This window comes from Amphiura filiformis, chromosome 3 (assembly GCF_039555335.1).
Source record: "Amphiura filiformis chromosome 3, Afil_fr2py, whole genome shotgun sequence".
In the NCBI taxonomy this organism is placed as follows: Eukaryota; Metazoa; Echinodermata; class Ophiuroidea; order Amphilepidida; family Amphiuridae; genus Amphiura; species Amphiura filiformis.
The window spans coordinates 72,235,608-72,259,337 of record NC_092630.1 but is presented as its reverse complement, the minus strand read 5'-3'; the positions used below and the strand labels follow the sequence as shown (position 1 = coordinate 72,259,337).

Here is a 23,730-nt window from a genome sequence, read left to right as displayed (position 1 = left end):
ATTTATTACTACATCCAGTAATGTACATCTGAACAAGATTGTCACCAGTGGAACCCACAAATCGAAAGTGAAAAATGGATGAAATCAGTAGATTAATGGGTATTTTTCCAGCTTTTGGCGGCCATTTTGATTACGTCACATTTGGACCCTTACCCCAAGTTCAATTTTTCTAAACTTTTGATATGTTATTTATTAGACCTTATACTGCAAGTAAATACCAAAAAACCTTCTGTTGCAATTTTTTTGGGGTCATGTGGTAGCTATGTCATATTTTGATCCTACTAATATTGCTGGCTTGCTGAAAGCTGCATTGATTAATCAGGCTAATTAGCTGAGAGCATGGACATGATATATAGATAACTCGTCTGACCCAGGATCAGTAAAAGAGAAAAGGAAGGAAAACTCTCTACAGATTTGGAGGGTCCAAGTTTTGGGTTGTTTAATAATAATATAGTCTACATTACCAGTCTTTGGGTACTAAACCTGATCATTTACAGATGCAAACCTGCTACAATGATATCTTGTGCAATTCAGTAAAAAACTGCTATACAAGGGGATGCTAAAATTGTAATTGTTACATATTTGTGCCATTGATGTGTTGAACATTGGCAATTGGCACAGCTCTCAACTGTAATAATTGATCCCAGTTTCACCACACAAGAACAAATTCAAATATATTTTTAACATAATTCACATATTAGAAGTTGCCATGCAACATTGAGTACTTCTATCTTAGATAAAGAATACCTTGCAGTACAAACTATTGTCATTATTTCAAGCAAAAATAGGATTTTTTGAGTATGAGGATTAAGTTAGCGTCAATTGACAAAGGCATAGAGTGTGTTCCCATGTAAACTGAAGATATCACCTACAGTTTCTTCTGTCACTTCTGTATAGATACAAGAAAACAAACAAACAAAAACAAAAGTCAGTCTTCATGATCAGCAATTTCAGTGCAAAGCAAGAAATTATTATGTGAGGGGTTCATTCATATATTTTCATGACTGAACGATTGTTTATGAAGAGATTTGCAGCCCGAGGGCATAAACAACATGAAAATATATCAATGAACCATGTTCTTACTTACCAAAACATTTTGCAGTTCTCATTTCATTAAAAAAACAAACCAAGTAACATTATCAAAAAATGTGATTTACCTTTATTTTCCCTACCCTACATTTATTTTCCCTACCCGGTGATCGCATGTTCGGAAAATTGGGCATAAGTTTGTAACCCAACCTGCATTTTACCCAGCTTATTTCATTACAGCCCTGGACAATCAGATGTTTTCTGCACAAAATAGTTTGCCTAAGTGCTCTAAGTCTATTTGATTTGAAGCTATTTGATTATTTCAACTCAATTATCCTGTGAGTGTTATAGATTTCCCCACCATGTTTTCCGTATGCAACAGCCATTATTTGTATGTATGTAAACATAATTATACGCTTTAATGCTATCTTCATGATAACTGTAAGATTTCGTCTTTATTAGATTGCATTCATGTTTGTGAACAGCACAGTTACGGTCGTTGCAAAAATGTTAAAATCTGGCTTGTGACGAATTTTAGGGCAAGTTCCTTCAATCCTGCAATAAGCAAAAATAAACGATTACCTAGTACATAAAAACTCTCCCAATATTTTTCAAACTCACCGTTACTTTTACTTTTTGTCTTGAACAACACCATCCTCCTGCCCTGTAAACCAAAGATGACCTTAATATGACCTTTCAACTCTGACACCGACATAGGGAAGTCTCCCCTTGGATTCTCCAGCAGGACTGTTCCCTTGGTGCCTTTTGCTCCAGCTTGAGGTTCAGCATTGCATAGTTCTACATTGACAAATCTACAGAACGGACCAGGACCATTGGAGACTGTGCCGGCTGATGTTGATTGACTCTCAACATGTCCCTGTACTATGACTAGTTCTAGATTGATGTCTTTTAGCTGTTGGAGAGATATGGAAAAGAATGTGACTTCATAGGTTTTAATCACATGGTCCAGTCTCTTTCAAGACATCAGAGCAAAATGTGGAACGATCCAAAAATGTTATGTTGTATCAAGTGTATTTTGTCGAGTAAGAAGTTAAAAACTGTTGACCAACCTAATGTTAGTTAATCTTACAAATGTTAAATGCACCTTTATGTCAGTTTGATTAAAATAATTCAACTATAGTTAACATTTATTAATGATATAAATAAATCCACGAATTTCACACACACAGGTGCATATTTCTGGCAAATCAACAACTCACAGATTTTACATCTAGGACCAAACTCATCAGACATGAAAGCTAATTCTCTACATCATTTCTCATTATCCTGCAATATCCATATTGCATCTTTAGTGAAACTTGGGTGTATCCTTAATTGGTGTAAGATATTCATGAGTTAAGACTATAGTGTAAGGACTCCATTGAGGGCCGACTTGTCTACCTTCCGTGTCAACCACAGTATTACGTGCCACTGCCTTTACATGACTATATCATAACAGTGCTTTGACAAATTTGCTGTACCTGACTCACAGTGGGTGCAGCGATTTGTCTCCCATACTTCATAGAATTGGCCCTCAATAAACAAATGAGACTGGACTTTGCATGTTACTCATGAATCAATGCGTACCTGTGCAGTTTCCCTGATGATCTCTTCAGCATCACCTGGTACTGGGAATCTATACATTGGTTTCTTGACAGTTGCATTGATGAATTCAGTATGTGATTGGATGATGTCACATAACCTATCCGTTGCAGGATCCACTTGGTAGAAGATGGTGATGTCATCTTGCGGTTGAAGTTTGCCCTGTAAACACAAATCGATGAAAAGGTAATAATTTCATATGACATTTGTAATCAGAATTATTTCACATGTTTTGCTGATGTAGCATGTACATGTATACTACGTAAATAAGAAGTGCAGTGTTAATAAAATCAAGTTGGAAGATGGACATATCGTCTGCCACTTGATGTTTACCCTGTAAACTTGCAATGATAAGGTAATTTCTTTGTTAGATTTATTTTACACTTTTTCAGCCTATGTAGCACATGGTCTGTCAGCAGTAAACACTTTGTTAAGAGATAGGCATTAAATTAAATTATAAATAGGCATTAAATTTCAGACTCTGAAAAAGGATAGTCCTGAAATACTGTGTCAAATCAGTTGGTGCACTCAACAGTATGCCACATATGAAATCCAGCAAATTCTGCACACAAGAGTGGTGCAAAATAAAACTTCCACAATATTTTCGAGAGCCATTTTGCATGCTGCCTTTGGCTACAAGTTAATCATAGTAATCTATGTGGCCAAGCGAGCAAGCTCACCTTCTTTCTTAGTCTCTGAATACGGTTGATGACTTCCCTTGCTGTCCCTTCATCTACCATGGCCTGGTCTGGAGTGACATCCAATAAGATCAGAATCTGAAATCAAAATCCAAAATGAAAGTTTTAGCACTTAAAACATGCGACAGATTGTCTACTTCTGAAACTGGTATGTCCCCTTCATTCCCTCTTAAACATAGGGTTTTAAGAACATTCCCTGCTCTTTAGCATGTTCTGCATCCTCCCCACCCCACCCCTTTTTTGGACACATATATAGTTAAGTAGTATTAAGCACAAAATGTGAGCATATGTACTTTTCACAGGTTTGTCATACCCAACAAGTACTTCCTTTAACCCTAATTTGATCACCTTTGTCATTCTTTTCTCTCTTTATTTTTCTCCTGTTCCTTCTACATTGATATTCTTTTATTGTTCTTTCATCTCCATGTTCCCTTAGGTAAAGGTTAGTGCCCGCATTTACAGGTCAGAGAGTCCATACTCCTTTTGAAGGGTTGGGTCAGACGACTCCTCAGATTATAAAGTGCAGGTGAGGGGGAGGGGAAAGTACAACAAACCTCACCATGCAGTGAGTATGTTTACCTTTCCAGCATAGGCTAGTAGTAGTTTCCATTTATATACCTGGGCAATGAGAGGCAATATGTGCATCCTGGATTTCTCTACTGCAAGTCAGTTTGACCGAAATTCCATCCCACAATACAAAATACAGGTGCTAACAGCACGTCATTTGTTAGCCACACACACATGATCAGTAGAGGGTACAGTATGCATGCCCGTGCCTTGTACGCAATGGGTTGTTCCAGGATACGTAATGACAGAGTAATTTCGGTCATACCGTCTTCCCAGGATCCATGTGCAGAGGTAAAGAAGTGCATAACATGATGGCATCACTGGGATTCAAAGCCATAATCTCACTACCATGAGGTTTTTGTTTGTTTGTTTTATTTCTTCTTTAACCTGGGACACTCAATCAGTTGAAAACACAATTAATCATCTGTTCTTCCTTGAGGCCCAGGGTGAAGCCCATACCGCTGAACCTCTGCCCATTTTCCCTACAATGTCCTCAAATCTACCATTTTCTCTCATAGGAGGAATATCCAGATACATGTATGCAATGGCAATCATAAGTTTACCTCATTATCTGAATGAGCCTCATAATGCGATTGACCTTTGCCCTGGTTGGCCAAAGAGAACATCAACCTCAAATCCTCCTCTCCAAGCTTGTGTCCTAGAACTTCAATTTCTCCTGAAGCACGGAACTTCTGCAGCTGAGCATCTGTGAGTTTTCTGATGGCCTCCGAGACTGTCTTGAAATCTGACTTGAGACGTTTGCCAAGAATCATGTGATCAGGTTCTGCTCTCAGTGATACCCCGTACTTGTCTTTGTCTTGAGATGTTGTCATTACACGGATATTAAGTTCCTGCAATTAAGAGAATCAAATGAAGTGAACAAATATGATGTTCTATGAAATAATACTTAACTGACAGTTACAAATGCTGTGAAAAAGGTTTGTTTCAGAAACTCGCATCTATTCTGTATAAGTGATGTAAATGAGAACCATTCTAGACACGGTCAAAACAAGTAATGTATAAGTGGTAATTTTCTCTCGAGTTTATTTTCGCAAATTGAGTTCACAACATAAAATTAACACCTCACAAAAATAGGGTAAGATTAGGGAATCGCAAAAATAACAAACCCACAAATCGCAAAAGCCTGTGGGGCCAAAACCCCAACATGTATTTTAAAACCACATTTTCAACTATTATCATGCATTTCGGTGCTTTACATGACATTTAACAATTGTTTTGTTCAAAAATGATTTAAAAAAATATATATTCAAATTACAAAAGAAAGCACAGCTTTGGAATGGCATCTATTTTACCAAACTTTAATCACATACACACCCCTATATACACACCCCAACAGACAGGAAGTGACAGCATAGTCTCTTTTTGAACAAAGTTCAGACAAGACAAAATAACAATTAAATGTTGATGGTGGTTTAAGTTAAAGGCACAATTACAATGACATTTGTGAGTTAATAACATAAAACAAATTGACTCAGCTTTACCTCTACGATGTACTTCTCTAGTGATCTGACATCTTGCATACATTCTTCCTCTGGATGGATGATGACAACTTCCTTGAGTGGATACTTGGTAGGTATAGTATTACGATCCCTTAGATATCTGCCTAGTTCTATCACTGACTGCATTCGACTAACTGCTCTTTCTATCTTACTGTCAATCAGGTCCTCTCTTTAATAAATAATAAACAAGACCATAAAATTGTAGGTCTGAGATGCACATCATTTAAATTGCATATTTGCATGGATAGAATAAAGAGGTTTGAGGGCGGTGTAAATGCAGACTACTACAGACTCTTCACAAACAGGGAATGTCCCAGCATTAATGAGGACTGATCGTTCCATGAAGTGCGACAGACAAAACTGTTATGCACATACCGGATACGCAAAGACACAAAATGCTGGTGAGATTTGCTTCTTGACACACACGGATCAAACGATCTGCCCTCATGAATATGCGAGAATATATGTGACTTTTGCTGTATGCGAATAGTCTGTAGTAGTCTATGGGTGTAACATCCTAAGAGCAAGTACCATATTATGGATCACTAACATACACATTTTTGCTTCTGATATCCTAACTCAAGACAATTAGATGATGTTCTTCATGTAAGGTATAAAACATCATGTGATAAAATCAGAAAACCCACCTTTATTTTCATTACAGAATGGCCATCAGTAAGGATTGCACAGCTATATCAGTTATATTTGAAAATGTTACCTTTACTCAGGTAAAGGGCCATATCTTAGTCAAATCAAATCACATTGAATTGAAGAGGTGTTAAAATACACAGAACAAATGTGCACATCTATAAAATTCTTTATTTTTTTACTGAGTGTTACATTCTGTAAGAAATGTTCTCTTTTAAGTATAAGACTACTGAGAAAAGCACTTGTCGCACACTACCAATAAGGAGCTGTATGGCAATCTCTCCCCAATTTCTGAAAGGCTGAAAAATAAAAGTATAACAATATTTTGTGTGTGTTTACATGGGAATCTTTAGCCTACCTTGGTTGAGGCAACATGAGGTAGTGTACACTATTAACATCCTGCCCCTTGTTCAACTCAGGGTCAACTAGATGACGTAGATTCTGGTACATGTGTTCAGTCAAGAATGGTGTGAAGGGCGCCATCACTTTTGTCATTGTGAAGAGTACACTGTACAGGGTGTGTAATGCATACTGACAATCTGTAGAACCAAAGTCACCCTAAAATTCAAACAAGTGAACGCATTTTAGCAACAGAATGTGGCACCATTATGACCTTATGGTCCATTATCAGGCAAGAGAATTGCTTTTTTGAAAACTGCCTGAAAATTGTATGAATTTGGCTTTAAAAGGTCCAAAACAGGCTGAAAAAATGATTTAAATGTGTAAATTTCGGCAACAAATCTGCCTGCATTCAGGCAAATGCCTGAAAATTCTCATGTCTGATCTTTTCCCCTAAACTCATCAACATTCATGTTCAGACCACCTAGGTCTATCTGCATTGTCTGAAATATGAACATATAGATACATTTTCAAGGACCAAACAAACCTTGCCTGTTGTGTTCTGACTAACTTTTTTCCTTCAAATTTAACACTTTTAGTTCCATTATTCAAAGTGGCAACAGATCCATTTCATGAAATTGGACCCGACCCTTGGACTAGTTGAGCACTTGCATGTGGCGGCATTAAGCATGGGTCCAGTGAACAGGCTATTGCAGAACTTACTTTTTTGATTTCTTATATACCTTGGGTTTTTTTTTTACATTGTCATCATCAAAAACAAAAATTTTATTATTGTTCCGATTTCATATAATTTGTAAAACTAAGTTACATCCTGAATGTCCTACTAGTTCAACTCACCTTTAGCCTCTTACGATTTGACCTGACATACCAATTGGTAAGCTTATCTACAAATTTCACCAGCCTGGGAACTACTGTGTACAGGCGATAGGCTGAAAGTCAAACATAAACAACTACTGTAAAAGCCATCATAATGCATTCTATTTTATTTTATTGCATTTTCAAAAGCTATAACATAGTTTGAATAACCCTAACAGTCATAGATACCACAAAATACCATGATGAAAACCACTGCGCATGCGTGAATTCCAGGGTCTGCGATGACGCAATCACTTTAAGTGTTATATGCTCATGGAATCAAGTGACTTCTTTCTTCATATTTTCTCCTTTTTCGTTTCTTTAACTTCCGATAGCAAAAAGCAGGGTTGGGTGTTAGGGTTAATACTTATTACTTTGTGATGTACATGTAAACTTTGATCCAGATTCTTCACAATTGCTGCATTACAAATATTTTTACCTTTTACATAAAAGTGTCCATTATTTTCGCAAAAATGTTCAGATTTTGTTACATATTTTAAGTTTCTATATCAGTTATTTTGTGACAATCAACTGGATTTGCACAATGTTATTCTCCCTGGGAGGGTTCTCCCCAAGGCTTTCTGGTATAATGATGGCCCCTACTTTTTGTCTGAAAATTGGTATACAGATGGGTCAATTGATTTCAAAAGTTTCTCAAATTTGTTGGAATCATGAATCTTGAGCCACAATTTCCCAAAACAAATAGGTACCATTCTTAGTGAAAATTAGTATAAAATTTGTGTCCCACATTCTGAGGCATGTCCCTATCCAAACCATACTCTCCTCACAAATTCTACCACCATTGATGGAAATGAAACTTTGTGGCTGGTCCTACCTACCTGCCATTTCTTGGCGTACATATTTGATGAGACTCTGTGTGAAGGACAGGATCCACCTATCCATGATGTTATCTGATGGCTGGAATGTCTCATCATTATGAAGGAATTTGACTCCATCATCCTACAATGAAAACAAAAAAATATATTAAAGGTTCTACAATAATGTTCATGTGGTCAAAGTAAAAGTATGTTTATGTAAAAACTTAATCAGGAAAATCAGCCACGAGATGAATCACGATCACTGACAAGTAAGCATTAAAAGCCCAATAATCATAATCATTTGAACATAATATTTACTGTTACACAATCTTGATTTTGGTCCAATCTTGTTTCAAGCGATTGCACGGACATAAGAAGATGGCAGCTAATGTTTTTTTTTTTTTAATTTTAAAAATACTTTTATTATTAAAATACTTTTTAAATACAACAAAGTGTGTGAAATGCTTCCAACTGCAATAAAAAATGCAAGCCAGAAAGGTTGGGATGACTGGCATCTTGCACTGCTATTCAAAAGTATCTCATTTTGGAAAATGGATCTTTTTTTGGAATTATCTCAAATTGAATAGAATTGAGAAGCAATTTGAGATCCAATATGAGATCCAATTTGAGTGTCAAATTGAGATATAATCCACCCAATTAGTTTTTATTGGGTGCTAACTATTATAGTTGGTGAAGTACTGTATGGTACATGGAACCAGATGTACCCAGTGTCTGGACTTCTCATGGTGAAGTATATTAGGTTTAATTGCTGTTCATGGTCTTTTGTAAACCAATTCATGCCTCTTGTTCTGTGTCCTCAAACAAGGTCAACCCTCTGATGTTGAATGCATTTGTAGTTTAACTATAAATAGTAACTTCAAAAGATTTTTCAGTTTTGTCCAGTTAAGTTTGAGAGGGAGGGAATTGAACAAATCTTAATCAAGTTTGTAAGAAAAAAATAGAGAATGCAATTTTCAATGTTTCAGAAGTGTTAGCTGAGAATGTGATAAATTTGATGCGCACATTCCTACAGAAAAGTGGTTTCATTTCATTCTTGAGCACCAACATTGAGTGAAAAATATGTCAGGTACTTTTAAGTGGGAAATAAAAAACAGGTAGGCCTAATGCCAAAAATCATTTTCACAAAACTAGAGTATAGTAAAATAGCGAACTTAATTACTAACAAAGGAATATCCAACAGAATAGTTCATTTCTGGTTGTTTGCTACGTACTAGTATTTAAAAAAAATTAAATAAAAAGAGTTTTGTAATGTAGAAATAATTCATCATAGAGAAAAACAGAAACAAAACCCTAATAATGTGGGATGCATTAGTGCAGTATCAATAACACATGTACATGCACTGGTATTGACCTTGTCTTCTTGGCAGAGAAACATGATCTGTAACTTGTAATATAAGCACTAAATTCCCAATGCTACTTAAATTGGAACATTTAGGCCTTGCTCTACCAAAATACAATTTTGGTGATCCCCATCCAACTTCTTTGACCATGAGATGACAAACATTTTGTACTAAGCACCAATTGGGTGATTATGGATCTCATATTGGTACTCAAATTCATTCTCAAATTGCATCTCAATTCTATCCAATTTGAGATGATTTTCAAAATGAGATCCATTGTCCAAAATGAGAGTTCTGTACAACAGTGTTGATTCTCACTAAATTTCACAACCAGGGGGACTCAACTCAACTCATCAAGTGTCTCAGCAGCCACTTCACTGAAACATACAGAACAACACAAAATGACATTGGATTATCACCAACGGCAATTACAGTACTTCAAAGTCTACTCTTCCAAGCAAAATATGCAGCAGGTCTATCTGTTTTGTTCATCACTGACAGATAATACTTTTAAAAAATCATTTTATTAGCACCTAGATTCCAAATCAATTACATTATGTACTCCCAAATCAAAATAAAGTATCTTCTATTTGGTTGACTTGTTCATACTATATACATTTCACCATTTGGAGTAGAATTACCAAAAAGCATTATGCAAACAAGGTTGTAATATAAGCCGTACCCTTTGAAGACGTTCAACATTCTGCATAAGGAATCTGTATGCATTGAACCATGGTAAGAACACATCCTTGATGATATCCCTGACACCTTCCTCTTTGAAGCGTAGACTCTCGGCTCTCACAACAGGTGAATTGATCAGATACAATCTGAAATATTCAAATCAATTCAATTTCAATTTGAGCAGTGTTTTGTTTGTCATTACATGTGACACAAGAAGACAGTCCAGCATGGGTGTGGTAATTGCATTTAAATGGTAATGTCCTATCCATTATATCCAAATAATGTGTATACGGCAGTGAAAATGCAAATAATGAGCCAGGTGCAGCCAAACCCATTATTTTAACATTTTTACCACCTAGTATACATTATTTGAAGGTTAAGGCAGCAACCTTAATTTCTATTCTCTTATTGCCAAAATACTGCCATTTAAAGAGAACATTTTTTGCCCAAATATTTGAAGTTGTTTACATCAAGGTAAACCACAATCATGTCTTTACAGCGCAAGTGACCATGCGTAACCTTGTATATTCCTCTGCAAAGAATATGTATGTCGTACGTATGCTGTACTCAAAGGTAAACAAAATTTGCATATTGTTTTGTCTGAGTGTATTATTTTATAATGAAGAAAAAAAGAACACCCCCACACAAAATATTATAAAATCTCCCCACAGTCCCCACTGTTTGTCAGGTGTGACCTACCTCAATGCATCAGCCCCATACTTGTTGACTACCTCCATAGGGTCAGGGTAGTTCTTCTTTCTCTTACTCATCTTCTGTCCATCTTTAGCCAACACCAATCCATTGGCAATCAAATTCTTGAAAGGAGGTTTGTTGAACAGAGCTGTAGAGATTACTAACAGTGTGTAGAACCTACAAAATAAAGCACATAAATATAAAGATGATTTAACAAACTGGAAGTTGACAGGTCATGTGGTGAAAAGAGGAAGGAAGGAAGGTGAACAGCACAACATCTTAAATGGAAAGAAGGCAGAAGTAGAAGATGCTTGAAGGTTTCATACCACGGATGATAAAATAATCCAAGCAGGAGGCATAACCACAGGAGTCGACCACCCTCTTTGAAAAATATTTTAAGATACAATCAAGATGAAAATTTGAAAGTTCTGTTAAATAAATCTTTTCTTGTTGCTCCTCTCCTCCAACCGGGATTAAATTCTGAATAAACCAGCATGTCTGGAAAAAATACGGGATCCAGGGAGCTCATTCCTTGGAAAGTTTGGTATCTACAATCTAGAGGGATGGAAATGGTGAAAAAGTTTGTTTCCTTCCCACAAAATAATCATTTTTCCAAACCTGTGAACCAGCTTTTTACCCCTTCGAAATGCCGAGACTGGTTAAGCACCTGAGCCAAAGTGACAGTGAAAGTGGTATTTTTACAAGTTATTAAAGATCGCATACTACGCCATATGGAAGAACAGAGGGATACTTAAATTTCACTCTGAATATGGACCACTGGCAAAGAAGAAATAAACAAACAAACATGGCCTAGTGGCTTTATGTAATCCCCTGGGTGTAATGATGTCTACGTACCATCCTCTTGTCTGGTCAATGCCTTCTGCAATGAAGTCAGCTGGAAAGTTGTCTTCAAACTCTTTCTTGTTTTCAAATGGGTAGTGCTGCTGTGCATAAGGCATACTGCAATGAAAACATAACTCTTCATCAGTTTTAATAAATTCCAACACAATCTGATCCAACCATGCCACCGGAGGAAATTTTGAAAATTAAGTTATTATCATCAACTTCCTTAGGTTTACTATTGCTGAGATTCTTACATCCATTGGTAAAAACCAAAGAGAGAACTTCTATTGTGTTTGCTTTATAGTGTATGTAGATATTGAGATCATTGAAATTATGCTTACCTGCCACTTTCAAACCAGCAGTCAAAGACTTCTTGCACTCGTTTGAGTGGAGGCATCCCAGGACGCTTGGATGGGATAGTGAGCCCATCGACACTGAAAACAAAGATGAGAAACAATATTATATGCATCAAAAAGGGAAAATGTATATGGTATTGTATTAAAAATCAAGTACTGTTTTATTTTTAATCAATTTCATAAGATGTTTTTGCAATCACCCAATGATATGAAATGACTGGCAGCTACCTAATACCAAAAGCAACTTTATTTCCTTTATTTGTTAGTTTATTAATAACACCCTGCAACAAATTGTTGCCCTCTTCAAGGGTTTCTTGACACATAGCACTCACACAATCATTTTCTTTTCACTTCAAATTGCCAATATAAAATTTGCTGAGAAAAGACATATTTGATGGTCAGAGCTCTTTAAGTTTTTGACCAGTGGGATCTTAAATGTGACCATTGACCCATGCCTTTTACTCACAAACAATTTTGTCACATATAGGGTAAGTTATTGCCAGTTGAAAGCAAATATAAAACAACAGCAAACAAAGAAACAAAATACTTGATAGTAACTCACTTTTCTCTGTGTAGATCCTTGATCTTTACCCCTGTATAATCCTCCAGCTCCTGCATGGATCCAATACACACAATCTCCTCCAAATCTTCACTGACCCATAGAGGGATGGGTGTACCCCAGTAACGATTACGTGATACGGCCCAGTCATGGGCATCACTCAACCAGTTGGCAAATCTCTTCTCCTTTACAAAATCTGGTACCCTGTAGTGAATCAAAGTAACTGTATTATAATTTCTGAAACATAATTTCAACTTCCCTTCTTGTGATCCCTAAAAGTAAGAGATAAATAGGTGCTGTGTATGGGCATACTCTCTGGAACCATTTACCACTTACCACCAGATATTCTCCCAGAGTTAAAATATTCAAACATGGTCTTAAACACAATCTAATGTATTTGTTGCTGATGTATATTAATTATTTTGTTATTTTGGTAAAGGTTCATATTCCTTGGCATTGTCGAATATAAACATCATCAACAGCCAAGCACACCAAATTTTGACAGACAAACATCACAACCCAGCTGAAGACTGAAGGTTTCAGTCACAACATCAGTTTGTCCGTCAAAATTTAATTCAAATCTTAACAAAGCACAAGCTTTGATTTTTGAAAATAGCAGGCAAGCTAATGTAGCATCTGTTAAATGCATTAATTTTGCCTGTCCCAGAAGCAAACTCCCCGTCTAAAAGGTTGGGCAGACGGGTGGCCAGCCAAGACACTGTCACAGAGGGATGGGTGTGTTCCAGTTGAGATCATCACTGAAAGGACATCTGCCATGGGCCAGAAATGTGAGTTGTGACTTCCCAAATGGCTACTTTCACAAGTGTCAGCCACAAGTATTAGGCCACAACATATCTTTGGCAGTTATCCTTGGTATTCATGAACATATTTCACATTGAGTGATGTCCTATGATTGTGATATTTTCACATGTTTCAGACAGGTTGCAGGCTTGTTGACATGCTCAGTTTTGATTTCCACATGCTCACACAGTACTTATCCCCTGCTCTGATAATATACACATCTTAAAAAAAAACAAAATAAAAAAAACAAAAAACAAACAAACAAATAAAATAAAATAAATGTAGATATTTATATAGCGCTTTATGCCGTAAACAGCCTCAAAGCGCTTTACATTTTTTTAAATTTTTATATACACATCTTGCCCCTTCATCAAGGCAGCTATTACATAAAGCCTTATTCACATACCAAATCAAATAGCTGCTTTATACATACCAGTATGTCTCCTTGTTATTGGCCAGCAGTTTCTCCACCATTGGTTCCACACTTATGAACCAGCTGGGTACTGCCTTGTAAATCAGGGGGGTCTCACTCCTCCAGCAGAATGGGTAACTATGCTTGATAGTGCTTTGATCTACAAGTCTGTTGTTGTTCTTCAGATACTTGGTGATGTGTTTGTCTGCTTCCTAGAGGAGGAAAAGGAACAAATGGAACAAATGATGTGATACCATCAAGGGTTACCTAAATCACTAGCACTTGCCAGTCCGGCAGATACATAGGCTGTTACATCTAGTTTACATCTGGTCAATCATTGCTAAGTGAGTGGTTGAATCACTCTCAAGTATGTTGCTAGGCGAGCTGTTTAAAGCATAGCTGCCAGTAGATATCAAAATCCACATTGATGTTTAAAACCCTGTGACCTCAACCTTCAAACATTCTCTACTATTCAAGCCTATCCTGTTATACTACATGTCATTGCTTACCTTGACATACTGTCCTTTGAAATCAGTGACCTCATCAGTGAAGCATCCACTGCTGTCTACTGGACAGATGACCATCTCCTTAGTGATGATACCTTCTCTGAGGCACACACGGTAATCATCCTGAGATAAAACAAGTAGTATTTGGACAAATTATTATCAAATACTCTTCATTAATCACAATGGTTAGCTTTGTGTTCAATCATATATTAATCAATCTTAGCATTCTGCCGATTCATTCCCATGGCAATGTCTTTATAACTCTCAAGTTTGAAGAATCCATAATCTTGAAGCTACATTGATGACATTTTAAAAACAGTTGGCTGCAAAATGCTAATTTTTTCCCATCCAAGTTAAGGTTTTAGGGTTAGGTAATGACTAAAAGTGTGAATTAAGAGATTAGGGTTAGGATTATGGTTCAGGATGGCATCCACTATTCTGAAGTTATCCACTATCTGAGGGAGCATTCTCCTCACAGCAGCTATGTAATGAAGAGACTCACTTCCTGTAACCTTATTATCCCAATGCATTGCGTAGCTTCTGTAGACTCACCTGTCCAAAATAAGCTGCCTGATGTACCACACCTGTACCACTGTCATCTGTCACATAGCCATCCGTCACCACTCTGAAGGCACCGGTTTGTTTTTTCAGCTGATACAATTAAAAAAATTAAAATATTTCCAAGTTTATATACACACAGGAACATTAAAAAAATAAAATCACTATGTGATGTAATTTTGCTTATTTTGAATAACAAAATGAAGTCGGATAAAATAATGCGAGATTTTGAGCTATTTGTTTATACTTACATGAATAAAATAGTCAAATAATGGTTTGTACGTCTTGCCATTTAGTGTTGATCCCTTGAACCTGAAAACAACACAGAGTACATAGCATTGTGAGATTCAACATATCATACTTTCTGTAATAAACGCTCCCCCTCTAATAAATGCCTCCCTCCAATTTTTCCGTGAAAAATTGACAAAAATGCAAACATTTCCATGCTATATCGTGTGAGTAAGCTTAAAACTTGCATCATTCATGTCAGTGACGATCGCTAAATTGCATGGACAAAACCTATTATGACTCAAACTTCCATACATTTCATTGCCTAATTATGGTAGAATTTCGCCAGATACTTGATTGATGATGCGCTTAAAGGTAAATTTTTGTTGTATTTACCACAAAAATATCATTTTCCACTCAATTTCTGTGAGCGTCGCCATGGTAGTAGTATTTGTATAGTCATAAATCTCTCCTATCTACAGGAGCACCATCGGGAAATTTAATCCCATTTTAAAGTTTTTTCACTGACAATTCACCTTCAATAAACGTCCCCTTTTCTCTTGACAGGAAACTACATGTATAAATAAGGGATATTACTAGCCTGATTCTGTGGGAACCCTGCATTTTGTTAACAGAAATCATGGAACATACAAACTAATTCTTACTTTGCTAGCACTTTGTACTCATTTGCCTTCTTGAAGAGCGCTGATAGTCGTGCTTCCATCAAGATGTAGATCTTGCCATCTTTCTTGTGACTGATCTTCACATAATCCATGTCAGGGTGAACACACAGGCCAAGGTTACTGGGCAGTGTCCACGGTGTCGTGGTCCACGCTATCACACTGACGTTAGGGTCTTCATCCAATGGGAAACTTACTATCACTGAAACCGCAAAAAAATGTATAAGTATTATGAAATAAAATTTTGCAATCACGTTACTCCTGGTAGTATGTCCTTTTACATAATGTGACACAATCTTTTCCATTTACGCTAAAGTCCTTTTACATATGTGATCCATTCAAGCCAAAGTCAAACATTTTGACAATTTAGTTGCCATTTCTTGCTTGCTCAGTAGGTTGCAAAGTTAGTTTTGAACTTTTTATATGTTTTCATTGTATTTTTACTCCTCATTTTTGCCTATATCTCAATTTCAGTATTGCTGACTTTGGTTTGATTGGATCAGACCATGTCATATATTAGGAAGTAGGTAGGTTGCATGGTTACAATTTTGGTGTGAATATGTGAATTGATTCCTGCAAAGATTTGTACGAATCAATGATGATTCTCACACATATTCAAACTCTACACACTACAATTAGCAAGAATCATAATTCCCTTGCAAAAATCAGCTTTGATTCTCACATTGTGCAATGAAATTTTAAACCAGAGTTAGGGGGAAAAATTATCCACAACATTCTCCCAACATAAAATTTTTGGATCAATTTTCATTTACTTGGAACTTCATTTTACACACAGAATATAATAATTGGTGAGAATAATTAGGTTGCAAAGATTTGTACGAATCAATGATGATTCTCACACATATTCAAACTCTACACACTACAATTAGCAAGAATCATAATTCCCTTGCAAAAATCAGCTTTGATTCTCACATTGTGCAATGAAATTTTAAACCAGAGTTAGGGGGAAAAATTATCCACAACATTCTCCCAACATAAAATTTTTGGATCAATTTTCATTTACTTGGAACTTCATTTTACACACAGAATATAATAATTGGTGAGAATAATTATGTTGGCAAGCATTACATATGCTTGCAAAAACACCATAGATTAAAAGCAAAGCTCTTCCAATAATAAATTATTGAACCCCTAGATTAATAAACCTGCATGTAAATGTTTAGATTGAAGTGTACCCCTCGCTACCAACCTACTGATTCCTTAGATTACACAAACTAATATATCAATATTTTTGTACCCATCCTATTTTTATCTGTTACCCCTCAAAGATGTGTTAGAATGTCATCATACTTACCAGCAGGGTCCACCACATCTTTGTAGTTTTGTCCTGACTCAAAGTTTGACAATGGTGTATTGCAAGCTGTTGAAAAGGGCATCACCTGAAAGAAAGTAGTATCATCAAATTAAAAGTTAACAAAATAACTGAGCCACTTAAGAAAAAAAATGTGCAATAAGAATACTAGCCAGAAATTCAAGCTGAGATGGCGATTGCTATGAACATAAATGTTACAATGGATCAACTTTGCTATTGGCTTTACCATTGGCAAGTCATGCATACACTCTTAGATTGCGAGAACCAATCAGAGCAAGCGTTAGAAAAAAATGCAAACCATGCATTGTGTATATACGCATGGGTGCACGCTCCGCGCACAACACACAGTTTTTTCGGACGCGCCAATTTTTCTTGTGGACTGATGCATTTATATGAGAAACAAAATGATTTAAGCGTTAAATGTACCTTTACATGCAGCCACAGAATTAAAGACGGAGAATCAGGACTCAACGGCCATCTTGATACAGGCATGGGGCAAAAATTGGTGGCATTTGGTTTCCTTTGGAATGCACTTGAGGCGTCATGCAAGCGCGACACATGGATGAGGGTGCATTTGAGAGACACACTTGATGCGCCAAGACGCTTCAGATGAGACACAGAAATGTTTTCGTTCGTCTCCGCGCACCCTCGGCAAGTACCCGAATACCCGCAATTTTCTCCCCATAGCTGATGGCGCGATTGTACAAAGCAGTATAGGGAGTTCCGGTTCTACTTCTCTAATTCTGTGCATGCAGCTTATATATGTTGTCACCAAACTTTTTTAGTTTAATTAGTGATACCCCAGCCATAAGCCTAAACCTAACATAATCTCTTAATCCTTTACTACAACTGTGATCTCTTGGAGTAGCAACAATTAGGGAAAGCGAGTTAAGCGCAGCCGTAGTTCCTCGCTTTGCACCACTGAGGTCCGGGTTCAAGCCCGGTAGCCCAAGGACTCATGTGCACTTGGTTTATCCCGATTCCATGCTCGCTCTCGCAGGTTTTCTCCGGGATCTCCGGTTTCCTCCTGCTTTCAAAAAATCGGTGATTAGTTGTTTGGTTATCAAAACTTCCTTCACCCAATGGAATTTGGGGAGCTGCACAGATAAATGGTGGATGTTACAATCTAAGTGCGGATAGGTTTGCGCTATTCTGGCTGCACAATGCCTAGTTGATGCGATCTGATTGTGATGATTCAACATGGCAGCGAAATTACGGCGCTTTGAACACTCCTTGATCTGTGGTAAGGCACTATATAAATACCGAAATTTATTTATTTATTTATTTTATTTTATTATTCTGAAGTCTTGACCAAAGCTCTCTTACCTTAAATCCTCTGTAGACTAAGCCACTATCATAGAGCTGCTTGAACACCCACCAGATAGTCTCCATAAACCAGGGATACAACGTCTTGTAGTCATGCTTGAAATCTATCCAACGTCCTAAACGATTCACAATGAACTGCAAGGAAAAAAGTCAAATATAATAAATAAAATAAGGAAATGCCTTACATCACAGGTAAAATAAACAACCCAAAATCATGTGGATTTGAGGGTCCAACGGTGGGGTGGACTTACACACAAAGATGTCGAAAAGATGCCTACTTTAAAACATCATGTCTTTACAAGTATTTGCCTCAGGAGAAAATAAGTAGTAGTAAATAAGAGGGGAGCAACATTTTGTTCTTTTTAAACAAAAATGTCACTTTTCCACTCAATTTTCTTTACAGAAATGCTGTATTTTAAATTCACTGTCTGTGGCATATCTGGTATCCTTGTAACGTTAGCTTTCCAAAACTGTGTATTTTCATCCATGTACACATTCAATTTACGCTATCTTGGATCATAATTGGCAAGGGTTTTTTTTTGACATATTACAGAGAGGTACTTTTTTATGACCAACTTGTGACCTATGTGATTTTTTGGACAGATCATTTCACGTACATGTATCATTGGATATCATGTCACATTTCACAACTTTCAGTGATACATTTATGTTATGAGTGAATGTTCTTAGTCATCCAATAGTTTCAAACAGAGTTTTGGAATTAAATCTAATGCAGTTGCCTGATGAAGTCTGGTGGTTCCAGACGCAACGTAGCAATAGTTGCAAAAAGTAAGTTCCAGTATTAGATTTAATTCCAAAACTACATTTATGCTATCTTCCAAGTTAAATGTCCTTTAAAGGTTACAGTTTAGATAACGATGATAATGATGAAAACAATGATGACAATGATGATAAATTATGCAGTTGTCGTTATCATCATTACTATTCATTCATTCATTCATTCATTGTTTCTTTGTTATTTCAGTACTCCTTTATCTCCTATTGTTTTAAAACAAATCTCATGACAATCTTGCCACATTCATTATTCATTCATTGTTTCTTTATTATTCCAGTACTCCTTACCTCCCATTCGTTAGAATATCTCATGACAATCTTGCGACATTCATCATTATATTTCTGGATGCCCATCTTGGCGACATCATCCGGCCCAGTAATACCCAGCATCTTGTCAATCTCGTACTCCTGCAAGTTGTTGAACAAAAGCAATACCAGTCAATTGATAAATGTGTAGATTTAACTTGTTTTGGCACTATTCAGTAAACCAATTAAAAGTTTCCAGCCCAACAGAACTAATATAATACCTGACAGTGGAATCTTATTGAGCAGGCCAAAAACATTGCTCCCAGTCAGTCAGGCATGTATGTTTCCAATTTTACTAGCCCGAGAGAAGAGTTACCAAACATTGACTGTTGACTGGTGTTACCATACACTCCTCTTTATACCATCTTAAAGAGGCCGTCAGCCTTTTCTGCAGGATCCGCCATCTTGAGGGTACTGCCGTTCTGCATGTCATACGTTAGACATTATACCCCGATTACGCGGAAGTGGCAGCACGTGACGCACCTCTTCAGTCAGTCATTAACGCAGTGATCTTAGCAACATGGCACTCCGTATTCACAAGATGGCGGTGTTGATGTCACAATGACTACCTCAATTAGAGTTTTATACAATTAATGTCTTTCTTCTTCTTTTCAAAATGTTTTGACAAATGCATACTGTGTAAGTAAATACTAGTTACTTCTTTAATTGTAGAAGGCCCAACCCTTTTATCTTACATTAACAATTTCAACTTGAGTTAGAATTGAATTCAATGCTTACCACTGGCAATCCATGACAATCCCAACCAAATCTCCTCTCCACATGGAATCCATTCTGATGAGCATGGCGTGTCACAATGTCTTTGATAGTGCCGGCTAGAATGTGGCCATAATGTGGCAATCCAGTAGCAAAGGGAGGACCATCGTAAAAAGCATACCTGTCAACATAGATTACAAGAAACTATAAGAAAGCTTAAAGGCCTAACTCAACTTACATGGGTATCAAATGAATTCAGATTTGGTAATGTGTAAATTGATTCACACATACAAGCTCACAAGTATCTTTCCAGGACTCAAACAAGGGTCAAACTTGAAGCCAGGAACTAAGAACAAACATTTGTATGTTAAAAACCTCACAAAAGCTCAAATCACAAAGCATCCCCAAAGTGCAGGTATCCCATGTGATGCGAATGTGTCATGGGCATGGAAACTTCAACCAGCTAAGTTACATAGATCCACATGGCAAGTTATCCCTGTGCATGTGTCTGGCAGCTGAGGGGTCAGTGGTTCAACTGTTTTCTATTCTTCTTCTTTCCTTCCCCCTCCCCAAAAAGCACCGGGTGTTAATGATTGTTTTTGTGTCACTGACATGTATAATATAAAGGTCACAATATGCAACAATAACATTTCTGATTAACACAGGACTCAAACAAGGGTCAAACTTGAAGCCAGGAACTAAGAACAAACAGTTATATGTTATAAAACCTCACAAAAGCTCAAATCACAAAGCATCCCCAAAGTGCAGGTATCCCATGTGATGCAAATGCATCATGGGCATGGAAACTTCGACCAGCTAAGCTACAGCGTGTCCCAAAAGTAACTTAACATTGTGAATTGGCCATATCTCAAATATTTCCTACTTCATACCAAAATGGAGAACATATTCATATAGATTGATCTTTTAGAATTATTCTGATACCAAAAACAGCATTATTGATGACCCTTTGACCTTACTGTGCGACTGTACATATGTGTGTATCAAACCCACAAAAGCAAGCTCATGTGTTCTTTGTTCAAGAACATGAATAATGTGCTTCCCTGAACAAATATAGAGTTGGTTCACTCACTGCGCACACTACATTTAGGTATGAACATTCATGGATTACATGGCTTAGCGTAAGCGTGACTGCTGTTTTAGATTATAATTAGGATATATTGACAATATTAAGCGTTACTTTAAAACAGTTGAAGTGAAGATGAATTTCCTATAGATCAGCGGATTCAGGTCGTATGGTTCTTTGCCGAGACAAAGTCGGACAAACTCACTGAAGCAATGTTTAGGGAACGGTTTAATGTAAATTATGCACTACCCAGCCGAAATACAATCCAGCAACTAGTGCTGAAATTCCTATCAACTGGATCTGTTCATGATCTACTTCGGGCAGGACGTGGAAGAACAGGAAGATCGGCTACAAACATTGATGTCATACGAAGAGCGGTGGCGAAAAGCCCAAGGTGATCAGTACTTTGACTTTCAATGGAGAACAACGTACTGCGTACAACTGTTCATCGAATCCTCAGAAAAGATCTTTAGTAGTTTCCATATAAAACCCAGATAAAACAGAAAATGAAGATTATGCATTGAAAACAAACAAACAAACAATCAAACAAACACAGCCAAATTAAACAAAACAGATTTTAAACTGATAACATGTTATATCAATGACGAGACTTATTTTGCGTTTATAAAAGTGGGTTGTACGGTACGGTAGATATCCATTAATTTCACGCCAAAGGGTCATGACCACATAGGCATGTTTGGTATCATAACATTTCTAAAAGAATTATCTACATACTGTGCAATTTTTGTAACAACACTATTAACCCAACGCAAGTTATGGCAAATTCACAATGTTAAGGGACTTTTGGGACACCCGGTACATATAGATCGCCGTGGCAAGTTATCCCTGTGCATGTGTCTGGCAGCCGAGGGGTCAGTGGTTCAACTGTTTTCTATTCTTCTTCTTTCCTTCCCCCTCCCCAAAAAGCACCGGGTGTTAGGGTTAATGTTTGTTTTTGTGTCACTGACATGTAAATATAAAGGTCAGAACATGCAACGATAACATTTCTGATTAACACATGGAAGTTGTCGATTTAGGAAGCTGTTTTGCAGGGTATTTGCATGAAAGTGTAATTTGTGTAGGAACAGATTATGGTGAAAGTAGGTTCTATAAATTATTCAACATAGACACTAGTCTGGACCAAACATGAAATGGTAAAGTGAAACATTTCTGGGAGTAAATATAGCTGCACATTGAAGGTTGCATATATTTTGGTGCTCCATGAGGTTTTGCTAACTGTTATTGGTTCACTGCATCATGAATAATCAATGCATTTAAATGAATTATTATAATGTAACTTGAGTACCTACCTGGGTTTGTTTTTGGACTGCTTCAGACTTGTTTGGAAAGCATCAATTTCCTTCCATAGCTCAATGATTTTCTCTTCTTCACCTGGGAAGCTGATGTGCTCCGGTACAGGTTGTACCATCTTGTGATTCTGTCATTACAAAATTAACATTTTTATAAGATATAGTATGTCATAATTAGAGTTCATCCCTTAAAATAAAAGTGGATTGTTTTCTGGGTACTTCACATTAATGTTATGGTCCCTAAAATCTAGTTGCAAGTATGTGCACTGGAGCTTGCAATCTAGGTGTGGTGTGTGCATGTATAATAGTAGTCACACCTGGATACGAAACATTAAATACATACAATGTCAATAGTCATGATACCGACCGACCGTACCGGTAGTCAATATTTACACTTATAGTGAAATAGCACTTAACTTTGCTCAGGCAATATCAGGTACAAAGTTTGCTGTTAGTGTTATTGCAGTGTATTGTGTAATATAATAAATATTGAATGTTTCTGGAGTTTCAGTAACATTGCATCATCTTTTTTTAATAACAGGACATCATGATTCATGATCTTGGACCTGATACTGATTAAATGAATTTATGTACTAGGCAGAAATTTAATATTTAAAATACCTTTTTTTACTGACCTAAGCATGCAAGGAAAGAGAAAGCTAAGTGCATTTTTGTATAAATTGTATATAAATACTGTATAAAAGGCTTTGCACAGTCATGCAGTTGCAAGTAATTTTTAAGCTTAACTAAATTTACTCAGCATGCTCAGTCAGTGCAAGGTCAGGAACAAGCAGTGTATCAAGTTAAACAGATCATTTATGGTAACTTAAATTGACAGATACATAAAGCACTATCTTGCACTGACATTGATTACCTGCACTTTTTTAATATGATAAAATACAGTACTCGGGGCGATCTGCCAGATCACAATAATACTCTTCTCCCAAAATCTCCATCCACTTCTACACAGATCATTCACGTGTATCAAGTTGGGAATATGGAGAACTCTGTGACATACTCGACTAAATACGCTCAGATGCAAAACATTGACCTTGCGTGAAATGATTATATGTACAAGAGACTATAC

At 36.8% G+C, this 23,730-nt stretch overlaps 1 protein-coding gene across 1 annotated transcript; it reads right to left on the bottom strand.

Moving 5' to 3' along the window:
* Positions 1-284: 284 nt before the first annotated feature.
* Positions 285-23,626, bottom strand: LOC140149072 (isoleucine--tRNA ligase, cytoplasmic-like). The gene is made up of 25 exons (XM_072171230.1): positions 23,518-23,626; positions 22,644-22,771; positions 20,274-20,430; positions 19,518-19,637; positions 18,435-18,569; positions 17,091-17,175; positions 15,761-15,977; positions 15,119-15,179; positions 14,862-14,960; positions 14,313-14,432; positions 13,825-14,015; positions 12,594-12,794; positions 12,017-12,109; positions 11,688-11,792; positions 10,839-11,009; positions 10,141-10,285; positions 8,119-8,239; positions 7,262-7,353; positions 6,423-6,622; positions 5,399-5,585; positions 4,460-4,747; positions 3,312-3,407; positions 2,617-2,793; positions 1,651-1,942; positions 285-889 (listed from the first exon to the last, which is right to left on the bottom strand). The coding sequence occupies exons 2-25, from the start codon at positions 22,760-22,762 to the stop codon at positions 819-821; spliced, it is 3,543 nt and encodes a 1,180-aa protein (XP_072027331.1). The 5' UTR covers positions 22,763-22,771; positions 23,518-23,626; the 3' UTR covers positions 285-818.
* Positions 23,627-23,730: the final 104 nt, after the last annotated feature.